The sequence below is a fragment of the Petromyzon marinus genome, chromosome 7, assembly GCF_048934315.1.
Source record: "Petromyzon marinus isolate PM22_M1 ecotype Great Lakes invasive population chromosome 7, UKy_Petmar_22M1.pri1.0, whole genome shotgun sequence".
Lineage (NCBI taxonomy): Eukaryota > Metazoa > Chordata > Hyperoartia > Petromyzontiformes > Petromyzontidae > Petromyzon > Petromyzon marinus.
The window spans coordinates 14,915,308-14,934,868 of record NC_133673.1 but is presented as its reverse complement, the minus strand read 5'-3'; the positions used below and the strand labels follow the sequence as shown (position 1 = coordinate 14,934,868).

The window sequence follows — 19,561 nt, the reverse complement described above, 5'->3', positions numbered from 1 at the left end:
AACCACCTCTGATTGGCACGGTTATCTACGTGCGGTGCGAAAGAAGTTCAACGTACATTAAAAGCCGATCCGTGCTTCGTGGTTAGATTGTGAGAAAAAAAATGTTTTACTGGACAAATAATGAATTGCATTCTCAAAGCGTCGTTCAGCAGATCACATCGCGTGCACTATTCCAGCAGCCTGGCTGCTCCGCTACCTTTTCGGACTTAAACATTTGCAACTCTAGACGTTCCAACTTCCAACGCCACGAGGTTGCAATGTCCTTTTCCAAGAGCTAACAGCAGTTGTGCACAATCATCCTTCTCGTGTGCCGTTCCCGGAGACAGCGCATTCCAGCCGCACCTTGAAGCCATTCCCACCCGGACTGAATCTGATTACCATTAAATGAGTTTACCATCGACACGTGACCGCATAAATCGTAAGCGGGTTATGTTGGTGATGTTGGTGATGCTGCTGCGTTGGAAGCGGTGCACGAGTACAGCCAACAACGACGACACTGAACACGCGTTAGTCAGCACCTCCACCTTGTGTGTGTGGCCTTAAAAGGAATACTATATAATAGGCGACGTTTCGGCCAACGGACCCTTCTCCAAAGCACATGTGAGCGTAACATGTAAAGGCCATTTGTGGCAGTTCACTACTGGACGAGGGCCTTCCCACGCCGTTGCGGGTCGTGGGGGTTATTTGACCATACTTCACCACCCTGGTTAGTGCAGGATCACTGAAGTGGGTGAGCATAGAGGCGGGAGCATGTACGTGACGTATGTTGAACTTGTTGCGCACGGCACGTAGCCAACTCGTGCTAATCGGGGGTGCGGAGCATAGTAGTACAGTCCAACAATTGATGTATTTCCCCCCGCACTCGCCTCTGCTACCCACCACGCAGTCCCACGGCTGCTGATGTAACGTTGCTTGCGTTGGCAGGTGACTGAGTGGCTGGGTGAGTGAGTGAGTGAGTCGCTGGATGGGAGAGCAGTTTGGTGACTGGGCGGGTTCGAGTGGCCGCGTACGAGAGAAGCTGATGGGGGTTGAGGAGGTGTGTGCGGGAACGCGTGGCTGAGTGCGAGAGTAATCACGTTCTATTGCTGGGGGGTGTGGGGGGTGGTGGGATCGAGGGCCGCACTGTTCGCGTTCCTGTCTGCATGCCTCCCATCATTCCAGCCCCCCCCCCCTCCTCGCTCCCAGTGTCCCAGCCCCTCCACCCTCCGTGGGTTTGGACTAGCGGTGGCCTCCCGCTAATTGATGGCGCTTATCGGATGCCAGCGATTCCCCCACACAACGTTCGCAATCGATCCGAGTGACGGACGAGCGGTAGGAGGGACGTGGGTCGGGGTGGGGCTGCGAAGGAGGTGGGAGGGAGGGAGGGGGAGATTTTTTGGAAGGGGGCATGCATCATTCATCATCGCTGAACCCCCTGGGTACAGTCGTGAGCCAAAGGTGGACATTCCACATTCTTAAGGCGAGGGGAGGGCGATTCTTGTCCATGGATAATATTGGTCGCGAAAGCCTACGTGTTGTTAAACTAGTCTGTTAAGTCCTCACAAATTGGCACACTGCCCACTGGCCTACCAGACCAGCTGGGTAAATGGTCATCAATTAACATCTTAGTCTGGGACTAAACGACGCTGTCAATACCTTGGTAATAACAGCGATGCGTTAGTCGGTGAATGTGGAGTACCAATGCACACAGGGCATGCATTCAATCGCCTAGCGACTCACTCGGTAACAACGATAAAGACGCCCCCCCTCCACCCCTTATCTCTCGCTCTAAGCTTAACAGACTGTTGAGAAAAGCGCTGTTAGCGAGCGCCTATGAAGGACAACGCGATCGACGGACGAGAGAAGAGGGGGGAGGTGGCCGCCTTTGTCTCTACAATGCTGATGTTCGCACACCGCACCAGGTGTCACTCGGTTACGCAACTTACTGCTCACCCACGCACCACCGACTCACCCACGCAGCACCGACTAACCTACGCACCACCGACTCACCCACGCACCACCGACTCACCCACGCACCACCGACTCACCCACGCACCACCGACTCACCCACGCAGCACCGACTCACCCACGCAGCACCGACTCACCCACGCACCACCGACTCACCCACGCACCACCGACTCACCCACGCACCGCCGACTCACCCACGCACCGCCGACTCACCCACGCACCACCGACTCACCCACGCACCGCCGACTAACCTACGCACCACCGACTCACCCACGCACCACCGACTCACCCACGCACCACCGACTCACCCACGCAGCGCCGACTCATTCAAACACTTGCCCAGCGACCGATTCCAAACGAGGCGAAACCCCCCCACCCCTGTGAATCAACACACACAAGACGGGCAAAGAACGGGGAGTGGTGGGGGGGTGGTGGGGGGTGGTAGTGGTGGGGGGTGGTGGTGGTGGTGGGGGGGGGACCCCCACGAAACTTTATTTTTAAACAAGCGGAGAGCTTGTTCGTATTTAAACTATGGGGGCTGCGGGCGGGTTTTTTTTCATTTTAAAAATTATCGTGTCGAGCTAAAAATATTTACCGGGTGAAGGGGGCCAGCGATGCGACACGAGTACGACTTGGCAGGCAAAGGCCGGCCCACCACCGCAGTTGTCCCGTTGAGAATAGCGCGGCGAGCGGACTCGCTGGGGGCTTCGCTCGCCGCTCGCTGCTCACGGGGCCACCACGCCGGCAAGCAAAAGAGGGCGGCTGAGTGAAGAGCGAGACCGCTTGTTTGTGGGGGTTTGTGTTTCGTGCGGGTGAAGGTCAGTCAGCCGCGAATTACGAGACGCGTGCGTGTGTGCGTGTCTGTGTGCGCGCGCGTGCGTGTGCGTGTGTGTGCGCGTGTGTGTGCGTGTGTGTGCGCGTGTGTGCGCGCGCGTGCGTGTGTGTGCGTGTGTGTGTGCGTGTGTGCTCTGCGAGGCACTGCGGGTGAGCGGTAGCACATCAGTCGGCGCGATCCGAATTCGATAGCCGCTCACGGACAAAACCAACGACGATTATCTGAACCGGTTCTGGGTCTCCCCTAGGTCGATTCAGCCTCAAATGAGTGCCTGGTACCGTGTGTAAACATCGCCGCTCGGGAGACAAAGGCGGCCGGCCGTGGTGCTGGCCACCCACCCGCTCGTGTGCCGTGCCGGCCTTCATAGGTGCTTGCTACTCGCGAACAGCACTTGCCCCTACAGCCTGTTACAGGCTACACGGGGGGTCTTTGTCTGTTTGGCACTGCCGTGTAGAATCCGCGCCGCGTGTGGCGAAGTGTCCCAGTGACTGAGCCAGACTGAGGCTTTTTACCATCGCCGTGTCGCGCTATGCACGGCCACGGCGTTCTTGCTCTTTACGCGCTCAGCCAATTGGTGACCACAGCGCACCATCGGCACTCCGAGTACAACCACGATCACCTACCAAAGATAACCCCCCCACATCCACCAGTATAGCCTGCAACAGACTGTTGGGGCAAGTGCTGTTAGCGAGCACCTATGAAGGCTGGCACGGCACACGAGGAGGTGGGTGGCCGGCACCACGCGCGGCCGCCTTTGTCTCCCTGGTCGTGATATTTAGACACCGCACCGGGTACTCATTTGAGGCTAAGTCGCCCTAGGGGAGGCCCAGGACCGGTTCAGATACTTGGCACTGGTGTTGGCCGTGAGCGGGAATCGATCCCCGTAGCACAATGCGCTAACCGTTACGCCACCGATCCTCACTTCACACAGCACCGCCACCACCGCTACCAGCAGCACCACCAACATCTACAACCACCACCACTACTACCACCAGCAGCAGCCAGCACTGCCACTGAAACCGCCACTAAACTTCTCTCCTCGTCTCTCCTATCAATGCAGCTCACCCTGACCCTACCTCCGTCCCTCCCTCCCAACTCCCCCCCATCCCACCACTCAGTCCTCTCCCTATCACGGGCCAGCCCTAAACTAACTCCGGCTCCCTCCCCTCTTTTTAGTCCCCTCCCTCCCTTCACTCCCCACCCAGCCTGTCCGCTCGCTCTCTCTCTCTTCTTCCCCAGCTCGCAGTTCTAATTGGCGAGCGGTTAGTCTCGTGGGGTACACGCCGTAGCCGGCCTTCGTGGATATTTGTTTCGCTCGAACCTTTTCCTTCTTTCTCCTTCTATGAGCAGCCGCTGCTGCAACTTTTGAACCCCCGCCCCCCCCCCCCCTGCGCATTTGCGAGTCAATTTGACCGCAAACACGACAGCAGCTTGCTTGCCCGCCAGCTCGCTCGGCATTTTATTTTTTTGTACAGCTAGATATATTTTTTGGGGGGTTGCTTATTATATACATGCGCAACTAATTATCCTTATTTACAATTGTTTCGCGAGCATTGGCCTCCTAACACCAAGCGCTGCCGGGGAGGGAGGGTTGATGCTGATGTCACGTTCTGGTGGCGTCTCCTGCAGCAGCAGCAGCAACATCAGCAGCATCAGCACGGGGTCACTGAGGTCGCGAGGCGCAGTGTGTCACGCAGTGTGATGAAGCGTGCGATGACCCAGGTAACACACGCGCGGCGTGACCATGATGGTTGTGACGATAACGTTAAATTGTGATGGTGCAGCTATTGAGATGAGGATGTTGATGGTGCTGCTAAGATGTTGATGATGATGCATGTGATAGTTCTGCTGCCGAGGTTGATGATGATCGTGGCGATGGTGATGATGTTGGTGGTGGTGAAGCTATTGGAATGCTGCTTATTCTGCTGCTACTGCTGTGGTTGAGTGGATGTTGCTGCTGAAGATTATTTTTTTATCGTGGAGGTAGTGATGATGATGATGCAGCAGGTGTGGTAGGTTTGCATTGTGGTGACGGTGCTAATGATAGGGATGATGGTGCTGGTGATGCCTTTGCTGCACGCCATCGCAACCACTGCCTCTGCTGCTGCTGATGATGATTACCATCGATTCACAGGTTGGCGTGCTCTGTATAACAGCTCCAGTAACTCCACACACATGCTTACACACACACACACGCACACATCACCCCGCATGATTGAACACAGGTTCAGTGGCAGCCCGCGTGCGCACGTGTTGCTTTTGCAGAGCACTGATTGAAAACTGGATTACTTACACATCAAGAGCGGGGCTTTAATTGCTCGCGGGGTCTTTTTTTTGTATCTCTCTCGTCCTGCAGATAACGGAGCCGGTGTGGGGGGTGCGTGGGGGGAGGGTGCGTGGGGGGGGGGGGTTGTGAGGGGGGGGTCAGTCGAGTCGCTCACGTGGCGGAGCGCCGTCCGTGCTGAGCATTGCCCCGCGTGCTCTCCAGGTGTGGCCACCGCGATAATCCATGGGCGAGGTAGCGGGGGGGGTGGAGACTGCGTGGGTACGGAACCTCGGGGCAGCAGCCACTGCAGCAGCAGTGCGCACGTGGTTACGCGCGCGCGGAGATATGCGGTGATTGGCGAGCACGTGGCGCTGCTGGTGGTGGCCGGTGGTGTGGATGATGAAAGTGGTTGATGGTGGTGGTGTAGATGATGATTATGAAAGTGGTTGGTGGTGGTGGCGGTAGTGTAGATGATGTAAATGCGGGTGGACGTGTCGGTGATGATAATGGAGGTGTAGGTGATGGTTGTCGAGGGGTGAAAATTATAGCGTTAGATCCTGATGACTGTGATGGGAGTGTAGATGATGGTTGTAATGTAGATGGGGACGATTGATGATTGTGGCGGTAGTGAAGATGATAATGATGGTAGCGTAGCTGATTGTAAAGGGGTGGAGATCATAGTGTAGATGCTGTTGACTGTGTTGGTAGTGTCGATGGTGGCTGTAATGTAGATGATGGTCACGCTTTATGGTTGCGGTGGGGTGATGGTGGTAGTAGTGTCGGTGACGATGACAGCGATAATTGATGGTGTCGGGGTTGGTGGTGGTTTGTGGTGTCGACGCTGATCATGCTGACAGAATGCCATTTCGAATGTGTGAAGCGTCTAAATGCAGTTGCATCTCAACACGGAAACTGTGGAATAGACGGTGTTCTGTGTGTGGGTAGGAGGGGATGATGGGTGTATTTGATGACACTAATAATATTTGCCGCTCCAGCTGTTACTGATAATGATTATGGTGTTGGCTGCTGCTGCTGCTATTCGTGCTGTTGCTGCTGCTTATAAGGAAAGGGTTGCCACCTGTCCGGGTTTAGCCCAGGATCCGAAAGTTGGGGAATTGGCTTTCTGTATTCGGGCGGCAGGAATCGATTTGTACCCGACGTGTGGTACCGGTATTGCTGTTGTTGTAACTTTATCGCAGGACACTGCACACAGAACTCGTGCTGACTGAGGAATATTTTCCAGGGTTTGGTCTACAGTGGAACATGTGGCAAACCTACACAGGGACGGCGTTACTGTTGCCTGCAGCAGCTGCTGCTGTTGATGATAATTATTACGCTTCTACTGCTGCCACTAGCGATATTTGTTTTGCTGATGCTGGTATGTATGCTGCTAATGTTGCTGCTGCTGATATTGCTGCTGATGATGATGTTGATCATGATATTGCTGCTACTAATTATGATGCTGCAGTAGATGATTCTGCTGTTTCCACTTATGCTTCTGCGACTGGTGCCAACGATTGGGCGGCAGGGTAGCAGTGGATAACATAACTCGGCATAAGGGCATCGGGGGCCCTGTTTGTCCTCCCGGGGGGGGGGGTAACTGAAGATGACGGGGGGGGGGTCCCGTGTGGGTATTCGGGGTCCAGGCGAGTTCGTGGGTTCGTGCGCGCTCGGTGCACGCTCGCAGCGCGTTCCAGAGGCACGCTGAGGCTCGTGTTGACGTCGCGATTAGTAACGGGACGCTGGCGCGCGCGCTCTCTCTCTCTCTCGCGCAAAGACAAATACCCCCCATGTAGCCTTTCAACAGGCTGATGTGGCAAGTGCCGTGGAGCAGGCAAATGTGGCATACGAGTGGGTGGGTTGGTGTTGTGGTCAGCGCCACGGCCGGCTGGCTGCCCCGTATCTCAGTGGTGCTGATGTTTGACACGCACCCACCACACCAGGACCTAGGGGAGGCCCAGGATCGGTTCAAATAGTCGCCAATTATTGGGCCGTGAACTGGGATCGAACTCGGCTCGCCGAGTGGTGCGGACGTACGTTGAACGTCTTTCGCACCGTACGTAGTCAACCGTGCTCACAAGGGGGGTAACGAGCTCGGTGCGCTAACCACTGCACGACCGCTCCTCCTCCGCAGCCACACGCACGCATGAATACACGCACGCGCATACACACCCGCACACGGACACGCGCGCGCGCGCGCGAACGTTCTCACTCACTGTGCAATAGCAGCAGTCACCATGGTATGATGAGCGAAGGCATCGTGCGAGGTTGTATCACCCAGGTTTCCGCTCCCGACACAGATGGTCGGACTCTTTTGCTCGGGGTTCCGGCCGGCAGCTTGAGGATTGCAGTACAGGTTCGGGTTGGGGTTAGGTGGGACGGCGGAAGGTTTGTGGAAGAGGGAGGTTGCGCGCAGCGGCAGAGTCGTCTTGGGTGGAGGGCAGCAGGAGGAAGAGGTCTCGGGAGGTGCGGGTAGAGAAGATGAGAACGATCAGAGCCGCGGGGTTTCACCACATCGCTCGCCATTCCCACAGTGCCCCTTCAACCTCCCCTGCTGCCAACCCTCTCCTAACATCGCCTCCTTCTTCTGAAGGTGCCGCGTGACGTGGAGGGATGGGAGTCGTGGCAGATCGACTCCCCGGCGCGGGTTACGAAAGCGTTGATTGAGACGCTGATACGGGAATCGAGATGTGGACACGTTCCCTCAATAACGGCGTTTGTGTTCACGTTCAGGGCGGTGTTATCGACCAATGTGCCGTGATTTTTTTTTACATTAGCGCATCACCGCCAGCGAAAGGTTCACACTTTTTTGTCAGTTTTGATTCACACGCGCGTTGTTAATTGCGCTCGTAACAGCCTCGCCGAGTCTCGAGACTCGCTTGCCTCGAGGGTCCTGCTACACCGCAATTGTTTGGCCAAATCCTTGAACGAGTGTTTTGGCTTCCTGTGAGAGGAAACCGGAGAAGCCGCTCCCCCGAGGATACCCAGGGGCAAGGCAATCGCCCCGATTTTATCGACCGAGGAAGGATGATGAGCGCGTGACGACGCACGCCACTCTGAGTCCACGTGGTCGCACGGATCAGTTTTACGATTCAAACGTAAAGTGCCCAGCTCACTGTGCTGTCGGCCGGACCAACAGGGTTCGATTCCCGGCCAGCATCAGTTGGCAGTGACAGCCGGAACTGGTGAACTGGCCCTAGGGGTGGCTTTTCCTAGGGTCACTAAACCGACACGGATCAGCGTGCCCGAGTATAATTAAACCAGTACCACCCCCCCCACCCCCCCCCCCGTTTCCGCGATATCCCGCGGAGGTCTTCATCTAGCAGTGGATTGACAAAAGGGGCTGTGAAAAGGAAACGTGACATTTCCTTTACTGGACGTGGGAGACGTGACGGGGACACGCCACCCACCCCCCTGTCTCCCTCCCACCCCTCCTCCTCCTCCTCACAAAGATACCCCTGGAGTTGGTCTTACTCAATATTGCACTATTCAGGCTATTGCGGTTTAGGATCTTTGCCCTCAACGGGGGCGGGGAGTTTGACCTACTTTTCAACCTTGATGTTGTCACACGCGCACGCATTCTCACACACGGCGGGCCCGCATGTCGCAGATGTTACAGCACGCCAAGCCCACCAACCAGGCTACCGGGAGTTTGATTCCCGGGCCACGGCTCTGACATCGTAGTGGTGATTCGCGCCTCTCCGTAAAGCTCTTCTGGGCCTTCGCTAGGTCGAGCGGTGAGTGCCTGATACATACAACAGACATGTGACGTTAAAACTACCATAAGACAACGATCACCCGTGTAGCTTTTACAGACTTTTGGGGCAAGTGCTTTTAGCGAACACCTATGAAGGCACTCCGCCCAGCTGCCTTTGTCTCCCTTGTGGCAATGTTTCCAGATCGCACTAGGTACTAATTGTGAGGCCGAATCGACCTAGGGGAGAAGGCCCAGGACCGCTTCAGATAATCGTCACTGGTGTTGGCCGTGAGCGGGAATCGAACTCGGTTCACCGGGTTCGTAACTGCTACACTACTGCTCCCTATAAAACTTCCATAACACATACACGCACACATACAACTACGCACCCCACAAACATATTTCGGAGACCGAGATCCCCCATGCAGCCTTCACAGACCACAGCCGTCTAGAGGTCAAGAGGTCAGAATGCCACAAGCCCCTCTCCCTTATTCCACCATGCGCCGGACCGTTATGGGTCCCTTTCTTGTGCCAGGCCTAGGGAAAATTTCCTCTTTGACCCCATCCCTGCACAACCCCCACGACCATCACCTCTGGGTGGCCCTGACATGGGCTGTTAGGGTTTGTTAGCGAGCACCTATTAAAGTTATAATGCACGTACACACAGACACGTGCACGATCATTGAATCGGAATCATTGATCCTGCAGGAGGAATCTAATGAAGCTCTTTTTTTCCCAGATGTCCAGTCGGGGTTGTGGGTCAGCAAATTACATCACCGACAAAGGTGCAATAGAGGCTACCAGAATAAGACGGAGAAGAGTTAAGCGAGTCGCCAAAACATGCATTTAAATCAAACGTGGAAGTACAAATTGAGAATGACCACATGGGATAAATTATGTATAGACAAAGCACGTGTCGGTGACTCTGGGTTTCAGGGTCTTGTGGACGAGGGAACTGTTGGAGAGCTCCCGAAGGAGGGGGGGGGGATGGTTTGGGACTTTCGTCAAAGCTGTTTTTTGGACGGTGCTTCGATTGGTTTGGTTGGAAAGGGGGGGGGAGGGAAGTGGTGGGGGAAGCCGCGCGCGTGCTGACCCGAGCCGTCCGTGGATGTTGAGCAGGACACGTGCGGCCGCGTGTGCCCATCCACGTCGAGCCGCGGCGAGCAGCACTTGCCCCAACAGGCTGTGGAAGGCTACAGGGGGTATCTTTGTTTGCATGTGCACGTATCGATCCCTGTGTATTCGTATTTGAATGCGTTGTGCAAGTGTAAGCGCTATGTTAGACTCCTTCGGTCTGTATCGCCGCGTGAACGTGCGTATTTATGGCTGCACGTGCTTATGTGTAATGTAGATCTAGGTCGACTCAGCCTTGAAAGTGAGTAGCTGGCGTGGTGCTAAATCATCAGCACTAGGGAGACAAAGTTGGTCGGGCGTGGTGTTAGCCACCCACCTCCTCGTGTGCCGTGGCGGCCTTAAGAGGCTATTCGCTAACAGCACTTGCCCCAGCAGCCTTTTAAAGGCTATTAAGGGAATCTTTGTATCTATACAATGGTTAGTGCACTGCACTATAATCCCGGCGACCCAAGTTCGATGCCCACTCACAACCAATAACAGCGGCGAATATCTGAACCGGTCCTGGGCCTTCCCTCGGTCGACTCAGCCTTAAAATGAGCACCAGGTGCGGTGTTTAGAGAGACAAATGCGGCCGAGCGTGATGTTGGATCACACTACCTCTCGTGCGCCGTGACGGCCTTGGTAGGCGCCCGATAACGGCACTTGCCCCCAGCGTTCTATGTCTGTACGGGGAACCTTTGTCTTTGCCTCTGCGTCCCGGAGGAGCATTGGAACATCGGGTCCTCTTGGACGTTGGCAGGGTGGAGGAGAGGGGAGGCTGGCGCTGAACCTCAACTGCCCCCCCCCTCTTTAATTAATAACGTTCATTACCCCCTCGGCTACTCAACACGAGGCCCCAGATCTACTCCCCCCCCCCCCTCCCCACCAAAAAAAAAACATTCATAATCATTCCCAAACCCCCCCTCCCCCAACAATATCCCCACCACCTCGTCCAAAAACAATCGTACAATCCTCAGCGCTCAACGCAAACGCCAGGCCACGTTCGCGCCAATGCCGGCTGAAAAAAGAAGGGTCTCGTGCGGACGCGGCAGGAGACAGCGTGATTGTGTGCAAGCGTCCTCGTGTGCGTCGGTGGGTTATCCGCGCACACCCATAGATTGACGAGTCACGCCGTCGCCGTCGTCCGGGGTGGTTGCGCACGCACGCACGCGCGCGCTTGCAAGTCTGCGACGCTCTATGCAAGTCCCACGCTGCTTTGGTGAGACGCGGATGAAGTTGACACCGGCCTAAAGTTTGCTTGTGTTTTCTGCTGCTAAGATGTACCCGAAGACGAAGGCAGCGGCTCTGAAGGGTTGTCAACAACAACAACAACAAAAATGCGGAGAGACGCATGGAGGGAGGAGGCGTGATGTCCGTTTATTTATTTTGAGCCTTGAAATGTTATAGCTTAGCAACTGAATGAGGCTCACGTAGACACAAGGGGAGACTGCACGGTCAGAGATAGTGTGCGTTAGACGGTTTATCTTCGTGTGGCAGTGTGCGCGCGCACGCACGTGCTTGAAAATCTGCGTTGCGATGCAATTCGATACTGATGTACGCAACGACCGTGAGTCGGTGACCGATAGGAATTTGTATGCGTGTGTGGGGGGGAATCTTAGTTTAAAACGACTCTCATTATTTCCACAATTTTGTCCTGATTGTGCTATCGACGTCTCTCGCAGAACAGCGCAAGCCATGCTTTAGAAAAAATGACCCGCAAGAGCGGATATCGCAGGGAGGGTTACCTCCCAGATCCCTGCTAAGCGACATCTGGTCCACGCAAGTAGGAGAGCGGAGCACTGTCGCGCATGACAGTAAAAGCAGTATTTAATTCTCGGAGCTGGAATTTAGCCAAATGAAGTGCAGACCTAAATTTTTATCAAAACACGTTAGTGTGAAAGTCATCGGTGGCTGGGATCCTAAACCAAGTGCACCGTGGAGCTGGTGTGATCACAGACCACTCGCTGCCTGCGGTCGAATCCAGTCACCCGGCCACCTACAGAATGACGCAAAATGATTGGCAACGTGCTCTCTCGTGGCTAGAAAGATGAAAGTTTGCACAGTTGAGTCTGAGCGTATGACCTAGCCACACTCCAAAACGTTTGAATTTGGAACCACCAGGAATGTTGACACCGGAGAAAACCCACCACGCATGCCGGAGGTGTGGTGAGGGGGGGGGGACATTCAGCCGCTGCTGCTATCTCCTGGCCTCACCTTGCAGCCCCGTGCCCACAATACCTCCGATTAGCACGGTTGTCTACGTAAGGTGCGAAATAAGTTCCAACGTATGTACGTACAACACATGGCGACCCCTGGTGTCCGCCCGCCACCGATGACGGGACGTGTGTGCCTCGCTGACATTGCCCCTCGCGTCTCTTTCCACCTGCCCCTGACCCCCGTGACCCCCCCCCCCCGTGGTAGAAGAAGCATGGGCACAGCCCGCGTCGCTCAGCTCGGTGTTGCCGCCGCGCTTCTCCTGGCGCTTCTCGCAGCGCGCGCTGCCCCTCTGCCCGTCGCCTCCTCCGTGTCATCGTCATCGTCTCCCTCCTCCTCCTTTTCATCCACCTCGTCGGCGCCGTGCATATCGGCCGATCTGCACAAGGTCATCCGTGGCAACATGGGGCTGCTGCAGTTTAACGTGGACCGGGTTCTGCAGGCATACGTGAGTAGTGCAGTGTGTGTGTACGTGACTCTGTGTGTGCGTGTGTGATAGGTGCTCGCTAACAGCACTTGCCTCAGTCTGCCAAGGCTATCTTGGGGATGTTTCTCTTTGTGTGTGTGCCGGTACTGTGACCACTCAAGAGTGATTTCCTGCTCAATCGCCTGCTTGCAGCCCTGAGCCAGTGGTGGAAATTCCCGATTCCACAGAACAACAACCACCCTTTGGCTCAACCTCACAAATTTTTACTTATTTTAGCGACCACAGCGGCAGGGATGATGGGCTGAGTTAACCGACCCCTCCCCCGCCCACCTGACCAGGATTTGAACTTGTAACTTTCCAATTGTGAGCCGCGCGCTCTACCGCTGAGCCACCTGACCCCCGACACCACTATAAATTACCATAAACTTTCACAATATCTCCGTTAAAATCTGCACCCACCACCACGACCCCAGCATGCCAGTCGCTGACTACCTCCGATGCCATTGGTCGGTGCTTCAGCGCAAGACCGCGGCAGAGTTGGGAAAGGGGTGGGAGACGAGAGGATTTTTGATCAGGCATAATGTTAGAAACGTGCTTTTGGAGTATTCTGCTGCTGCTATACATGTCTACACGGGGATAGGACACATCGTTGGGCTACAATTTGTGATAGCCAGGTCGCTTCTGAAAAAGAGCCACGTGGCTCACTGGGCTTTACCTGGTAAAATAAAAACTGGTTTTATCACTTTTTTTTAGGTTTGTACTATTGGTGGGACTGACTTCTTTCGTGAGATCAGTGGCAGTAGGATTGTGTCCTGCGCTGTAAGAATGTTGGAGGCAGGTGGGCATGAAGATGGGAATTCATCGCAGCGAGGGCACATCTGGCTGAGGGACATTTATAGTGAAAATATTTGTGGGGAGGATATTTGTGGTCGCGGTGAAGATATGTGCGGTTGTGGCAGATGTTTCCAGCTATTAATTGAGGGCAGATAAACCGTTTAGTAACTCATTTTGATCAAACCAACGCTATTCGGGTCAGACCACAGCCAATGGTTGTTATTTTATTTCATGTTCTAAACTGATGATTATTTATTTAAATGTCAGGGTGGGGCCTTGGCACGAGGTCAATGTTATGCTGCTGGGCTCCAATTTGTCAACCGTCACGTCTTCGGCATGACTCTTCGTACTCATCGTCGGACTCGACGCTGAGTCATGCTGCCGGTCTCGACGATCGCGAAACCCCGGCATACGCGTCTGAAAGGGGAAACGTGAAACGGGACGTTGAAACTCGTGATGAAATTTCAACAAAAAAACTGCTGATATCATAGAACGGGTTTGGCCCTAATTTCAGACAGTAACTAACCCGCCTTGACTTCTTATCTGAGACGCCGCGCGAAATCAGTTCTGGCTTTAAATTTGGCGGATATTTAAAAGTTGAGAGAGACAACTCGTGGCGATAGGCAGGTACAGAGACAGAGGCTTAGATGCATGGTCGTACATGCGGAGTTCAATTTAGTTGATGTTGTTTGACCAGGTGAGAACTCAAAGGGACCAGGACGAGTCTCGCTTGCAAGAGCTATCCAGGGCATTCGTCTGCCAGTCGGGGGAAATAAGACTGTGGCAGATAATACACTTGAAAACTGACGTGGAAAGAAGCAAACGGGGCAGACACGGCGGGAGACGGATGGGCAATTTCCCTGGCAGTCAGACGCGACTGCAAATGCAACTCCAACGTTCCCAGTGAATGCAGTATATGACTACATTAACCCCCAATGGTCTTCGCACCTGATTGGCCCACAGTGATGACATCACCGAAATGGGAGGACTTTTGTGCAATTCTGGCTATCGCCTGATGAAGCTGGTTGTAATCACTGGTGAAGCGCTGTACTCGAATGGTAAATGTTGTTTACTCTGCAGCACACCGGTGTGCTGAAGTAGTAACTAATTGGCACGTTATGTTAACGTGACAAACCTTACTGATTGGCTGTGTCAGGTGGTGGCGGGTTTAACGACACGTTTACATTCACGCGATCTAACCCACATTTGTTTTTTTTTTATTATGGATAATATTGATCGCAAAAGCCTACGTGTTAAACTAATCCAAGGGGAATCGCATTCTACAGTGATGCAGCCTTGCTCAAGGTTATGATGCACAAGGGCAATTTTAGTGCAGTCATTGCCAGCAATCATCACCAGCAACGCGATCACTCCAAGAAACCATGGCAACTTGGTACGGTGGTGGCATAGAGTGACGTTAAGTCTACCGAGCCTATGAAAATAAAGTTTGCTACCGTAAACCGTATTTATTTTAAATGTAATATCACCTCCACTCAAGGGGGGATCAAAACATTGTCGACCAAAATTAAATGCAAAGACAAAAATTAAGTTTTAGTAAAAGCCGTGAGTAAATAGTGAGTCTTGCACTCCCTCCGAAACACACTGAGGCTCGTAGCATGCTGGATCACCGCCGGCACGGCATTCCAGATTCTCGGGGCAACGACTTGAGAAGGCCCGTCCCCCAGCGTCGAGCGCAAGAGCCGGGGCTGGGAAAGTGGTCGTAGGTGCTGCTCTGAAGAGCGTGGTGTATAAAACCCAGTCGTATGGCAAATCAGTCGGGCCCGTGCAGAAGAATCAAACTGAGTTTGATTGGTCAACAGAGCACGCAACCTCAGGTAATCATGTGACCTCCTTATGTGATCTGATTGGAAGCTGTCGCTAGGAGCAGCAGCAACCAGATTTACCCAAGTCTCACCATGGTCTCAAGGAAGTGCAACTCTTAAAAGCCATTTGCAAAACGTTTGAAAATAAAAGTGCGGTAATATGGATGTTCTTAGCTCGGGCTTTTGCTACTCCTTTTCTATGGAAATGACTATTTCAGTACACGGGCCATACACAAATTAGCTGACCGCACTGAAAGAGCACAGGCAGGGGGGAAAAAAGAAAAAATCGCGGATACAGCAGCGGCACAAAAAACGGCGTGTCTCAGCGGCGAGCAGCTGCAACCGGAGACGATAAAGAGATAGAGGATGCAGGCAGCGCACTCGTTTGGCTACGTGCCCAGCCGCAGGACACCACCACCAGACACGTCGCCTTTGTATGTTGTAAAAAATAACAAATTCCCCGCTCATTATTTATTTTCTGTTTGTTCACGGCCACCGCTGCCGCCGCTGCCACCGCCGCCGCCACACGCAGAAGGGGATGGCCGACGTCGAGATCTCGGAGCACGAAGCCGTCCTCTCCGCGGCGGAGCCCTGCGTGCGACGGGCGGAGGCGGTGCCGTCGCCGTCCCACCTGAGCGGCGCCTTCGCGCTCTACGGCGCGCTCGTCGCCACGCTGTGCGAGCGGGCGCACCTGCCCGACGGCTCCGAGGTGCGAGCCATCTGCCGCGCCGTCGTGGCGCTGCTGGAGGACACGCCATTCCTGCCCCCCCGCAGCGGGGAGGAGCAGGGCGATGTGGAGGCAGTGACGACGCCGGCGGCGGCGGAGGTAACGACGGTGGTGGGAAGGAAGGAGGGTGAGCAGCAGCAGCAGACGGAAAAAAAGACGGTGAAGGCACAGAGCGGTGGCGAGAGCGCAAATGACTCCGTAGTGGTCGCGACGGAGGCTCCGGGAGTCGAGAATCGGACGGAGACGGCGGCAGCGTGGGTGGCCGGCACCAGCGTGGCATCGACGGCGCCCAGGCTGAATAATTTAAGAGGGGAACAATATACTGAGGCCGGGATCGCGGACGTGAGGAACGTGACTGCGACTTCCGAGGAGGAGGAGCAGTGGCGGCGAACAAATCATCATCAGCAGCAGCGGCGGCGGCCGCAAGAGGATGATAAACACTCGGAGGCGGAGAAGCATCAGAAGGAGGTGGACAAGGAGGTGGACGAGAGGTCGCAATCACGTTGGCCTTGTTTGCCGTCGCACGTGAAACACGCGACCTCGTTGCACGGATCCTCTGACAGCCGCATCGTCATGTTCGCCCTCTTCCAGAGGTTCCAGCAGTTCCTGACACAGGTCTCCAAGCGCCTCAACGTGTGCCGGCCATGACCGGTGGGGAGGGGGACTCCCTTCTCCTACTTCTGGCTCTGATTTCACACTTCCAACGCTTACCCTTTGACTCGATCCCTGACCATGATGATTCTGCACTCCATCGCGACCGCTGCTTACTGCGTCAGACATGACGGAACGGTGTGCGGGGGAAGAGTTGTCGTGATGATGGAGAGTCTTCTTAGCCCTGCTGCTTAAGGGACAATTCGTGGACATGGGTTGTGGCAGGAGAGGGATCAGTTTCTTTTTTATAAAGGAGGCCAGGACCTAGAGAGTGAGACTTATCCCAGATTCAAAACTGAGGGTCTATCCAGGATCTACAGTTGAGGATCGATGCGGGATCCAGGGCTGAGAATCTATCGAGGATTGAAAGTCTATCCAGAATCCAGAGATGGCAGTCTGTGCAGTATCTTCATCATCATTGGCAGCACCAGAATCGGAAGAATGAGCAGAGACCGCGCGGCTTGGACCTGCGTTCTCACCCCGGCCTTCCACACCGCGATCACGTGACTTTTTCAAGCGTTGCATTTTTTTTTTACCAATTTTTATAACGCGACTGGCGGAGTGGCACTGGGAGTGGCCGTGAATGTGGACATGAGAGGGGGGGGGGAGTGGACACGAGCCCTGTCTTTTAAATAAATAAATGCTGCCTGGATTGCGTGGAATCGTGAAAAAAGCCAGTGTCTGTAAAATAAGACATTTCTGTTTAAAGTGAACTGAACCAAACTAAACAAAGCTCACAAAAAGTAAGGAAAGCTGCCATTTAACGGCACAAGAGAGGCTCGGTGCAGCCCAGACTTTTGCACGATCTTACGAGAGCTCCTAACAGTTTAGCAAGATCCCATTATTATCTATTGTTTATGGTCCACATTTTTATATATAAAAGAAGACATATTCTCATTAAAAAAAAGACTGACCAATAATAAAATAATAATACAGAGAAACTAACTGAAGAAGGATCTCACTGCTCGTTCTTTTTATCATATCAGTGTTTTATTTTACTTCATATTTTGTGTTGTTATTGTGAGATATAAGATTGCTTACAAGGGACGCAAGCCAGGGTTTGGCATCCACGTGGGTTAACAAGAACTGGCGAAGGCTGGAATGGATCGTAAGGTTTTATATTGCGACTGATTTTACAGCAAAATTGTATGGCTTGGTCTGTGTTTGGGAGAGATGTTTACAAGAATTGTTGACGTTGCACTTTCATGCATTATTATAAGGCATTAATGGAATGTTTTGTAACAAATAAAACTCTTTTTTTCTTGCATCAAATAGTGGTGGTAAACGAGAGGCGTTCTAAATCCAGCCACCCTGAGTTCGATTCAAGGCCAAGGTTAAAATAAAAAAAAATCAACGGCGAGCGAGAATTCAACCAGGCCTGGGCGCTCCAACCTTACACCGACACGCACTGACAAGTATGGTGAAGTATGGTCAAACAATTCCCCCCCCCCCTCCCCCGCGTAACCAGCAAAGTATGAGGAGGCCCTTATCCAGCAGTGTATTCACATGGACTGTAAATTATTAAAATTATATGAAGACTATCCTTTCTACTTCGATGATAAAATATATAAGTAATTATGTAAGGCTGTAAAAATGGAATGGAGGACTGGTTTTATACGCGAGGATTTTTTTTATTTAAGGCCACGTTTGTAATTCAGCGCATTGAATGTACCCACATTTACAATAAATTTGTTTAAAAAAGAAAGATGTTCTGTACTATCCTGCTTCATGAACTTGTTTGACTTGGGTCCCAGCATTCTTCCAGGGTCAATAAAGTGAGCACCGCTTTATGGGGTTGTCCTATGGATAGACTCGCCCTCGTCACAGGAAAGTGGAATTTCCACTCCTAGTTCAGTGCTGTGAACAGATGAGCACTGCCTCAATGCCCATTTGAACAGGAAATAACTTTTACTTTTCTTTTAAACGATATCAAATATTTTTACTCATTAGTTAAATCACCCACGCGTGCGTTCATACAGCCGTAATGATGGGATTGACTTTGTGTGGCATGAGGCCTGCTCCGTGTTTTGTCTCGGATTATGACTAGAGACCCGAGTCTGTAGTGCATGGTGACCAGCAATGAAGAAAACTGATATTGTCAGGCACATAAACAAACTAAACTTTTCTAGACATTAGCAAGGTTATTGGAACTTGGGAAAATATGTAGGGGAGCGAGTTCCACAGCCAGAAATATGACAGTACTCACGATTGTTTGCTTTCGTATGGCAAGGAGTTGGTTGGTAATGTGTATGTGTTCATGTCGATGTTAGTGAGCCAATGGACGAACAACTTCGGGAGTAGCTTCGAAGTGAATATCTGAAACGCGACTGGTGAATGATTGAAGCGGGCAGTTGCGTGATTGTGTCTGAAGTTTTACCGTACTGGTTGAAACCCAGTTCACGTTTCCAAAATTTCGTTAATCGAGGATCCATTAATTCTGGGGAAAACTGAAAGCAGGTTGTCCTGTGGGGTCAGCAATTTAAGTGCTCGTTCGGGACATTGGCAATGTCTCAGGTTGATCTCTACCGAGTCTCGGGATTGAATTAGGGCGCTTTGAGGGCTTGTGCTTGATCACAGGGCCGGGTTGCGAAACTTTACAGACTTCCGGAGATTCTGAAGGTCATCTTGAATTCCATCAGTTCAGTTTGGCCACAGCGTAAGTTTACATACACGGGCGTGAGACGCTGCCGCTTGGAATTTTTTGTCAGAAGATGGGTCCGGCAGAATTAGCCGGCAAGTCGACAGGCATCTCGTCGTTTTTAGTGTCCCGCTTATGATGGCGCATCGTGGCATTGGGTTGGGTGTCTACAACCCTTTGTTGAGGGTGCTGCTGGTCCATCAGAATTCACGGTAAGACAATGGGGGTGGCTTGTTCTAAAGTCGATCCGTGTAAGGAAGCAATAGGGCAGATATGTTGCACTGGCAACATATCTACACCGCTTGGTCATTGAACAAAGGTTGAATAAAGTACGGGTGATAATGGACAATTTGGTTGAATCCTCAATATTGGCGAAGGTGTCAAGGTGA

The 19,561-nt window shown here is 53.1% G+C and overlaps 1 protein-coding gene across 4 annotated transcripts in view; it reads left to right on the top strand.

The window, feature by feature from the left end:
* The window catches only part of LOC116940036 (uncharacterized), a 30,182-nt gene extending 11,943 nt beyond the window's left edge, over positions 1–18,239 (top strand). The window contains exons 1-3 of one of the 4 annotated variants that reach the window (XM_032949278.2): positions 3,613–4,504; positions 12,280–12,520; positions 15,689–18,239. In XM_032949278.2, the coding sequence (XP_032805169.1) occupies positions 12,287–12,520; positions 15,689–16,531 (1,077 nt within the window). In that variant the 5' untranslated portion in view covers positions 3,613–4,504; positions 12,280–12,286 and the 3' untranslated portion in view covers positions 16,532–18,239. Of the gene's footprint in view, positions 1–3,612; positions 4,505–5,182; positions 5,271–5,306; positions 5,399–12,279; positions 12,521–15,688 lie in introns of those variants that run through there. The other 3 variants (XM_032949277.2, XM_032949276.2, XM_076065422.1) reach the window with 3 other exon arrangements.
* Positions 18,240–19,561: the final 1,322 nt, after the last annotated feature.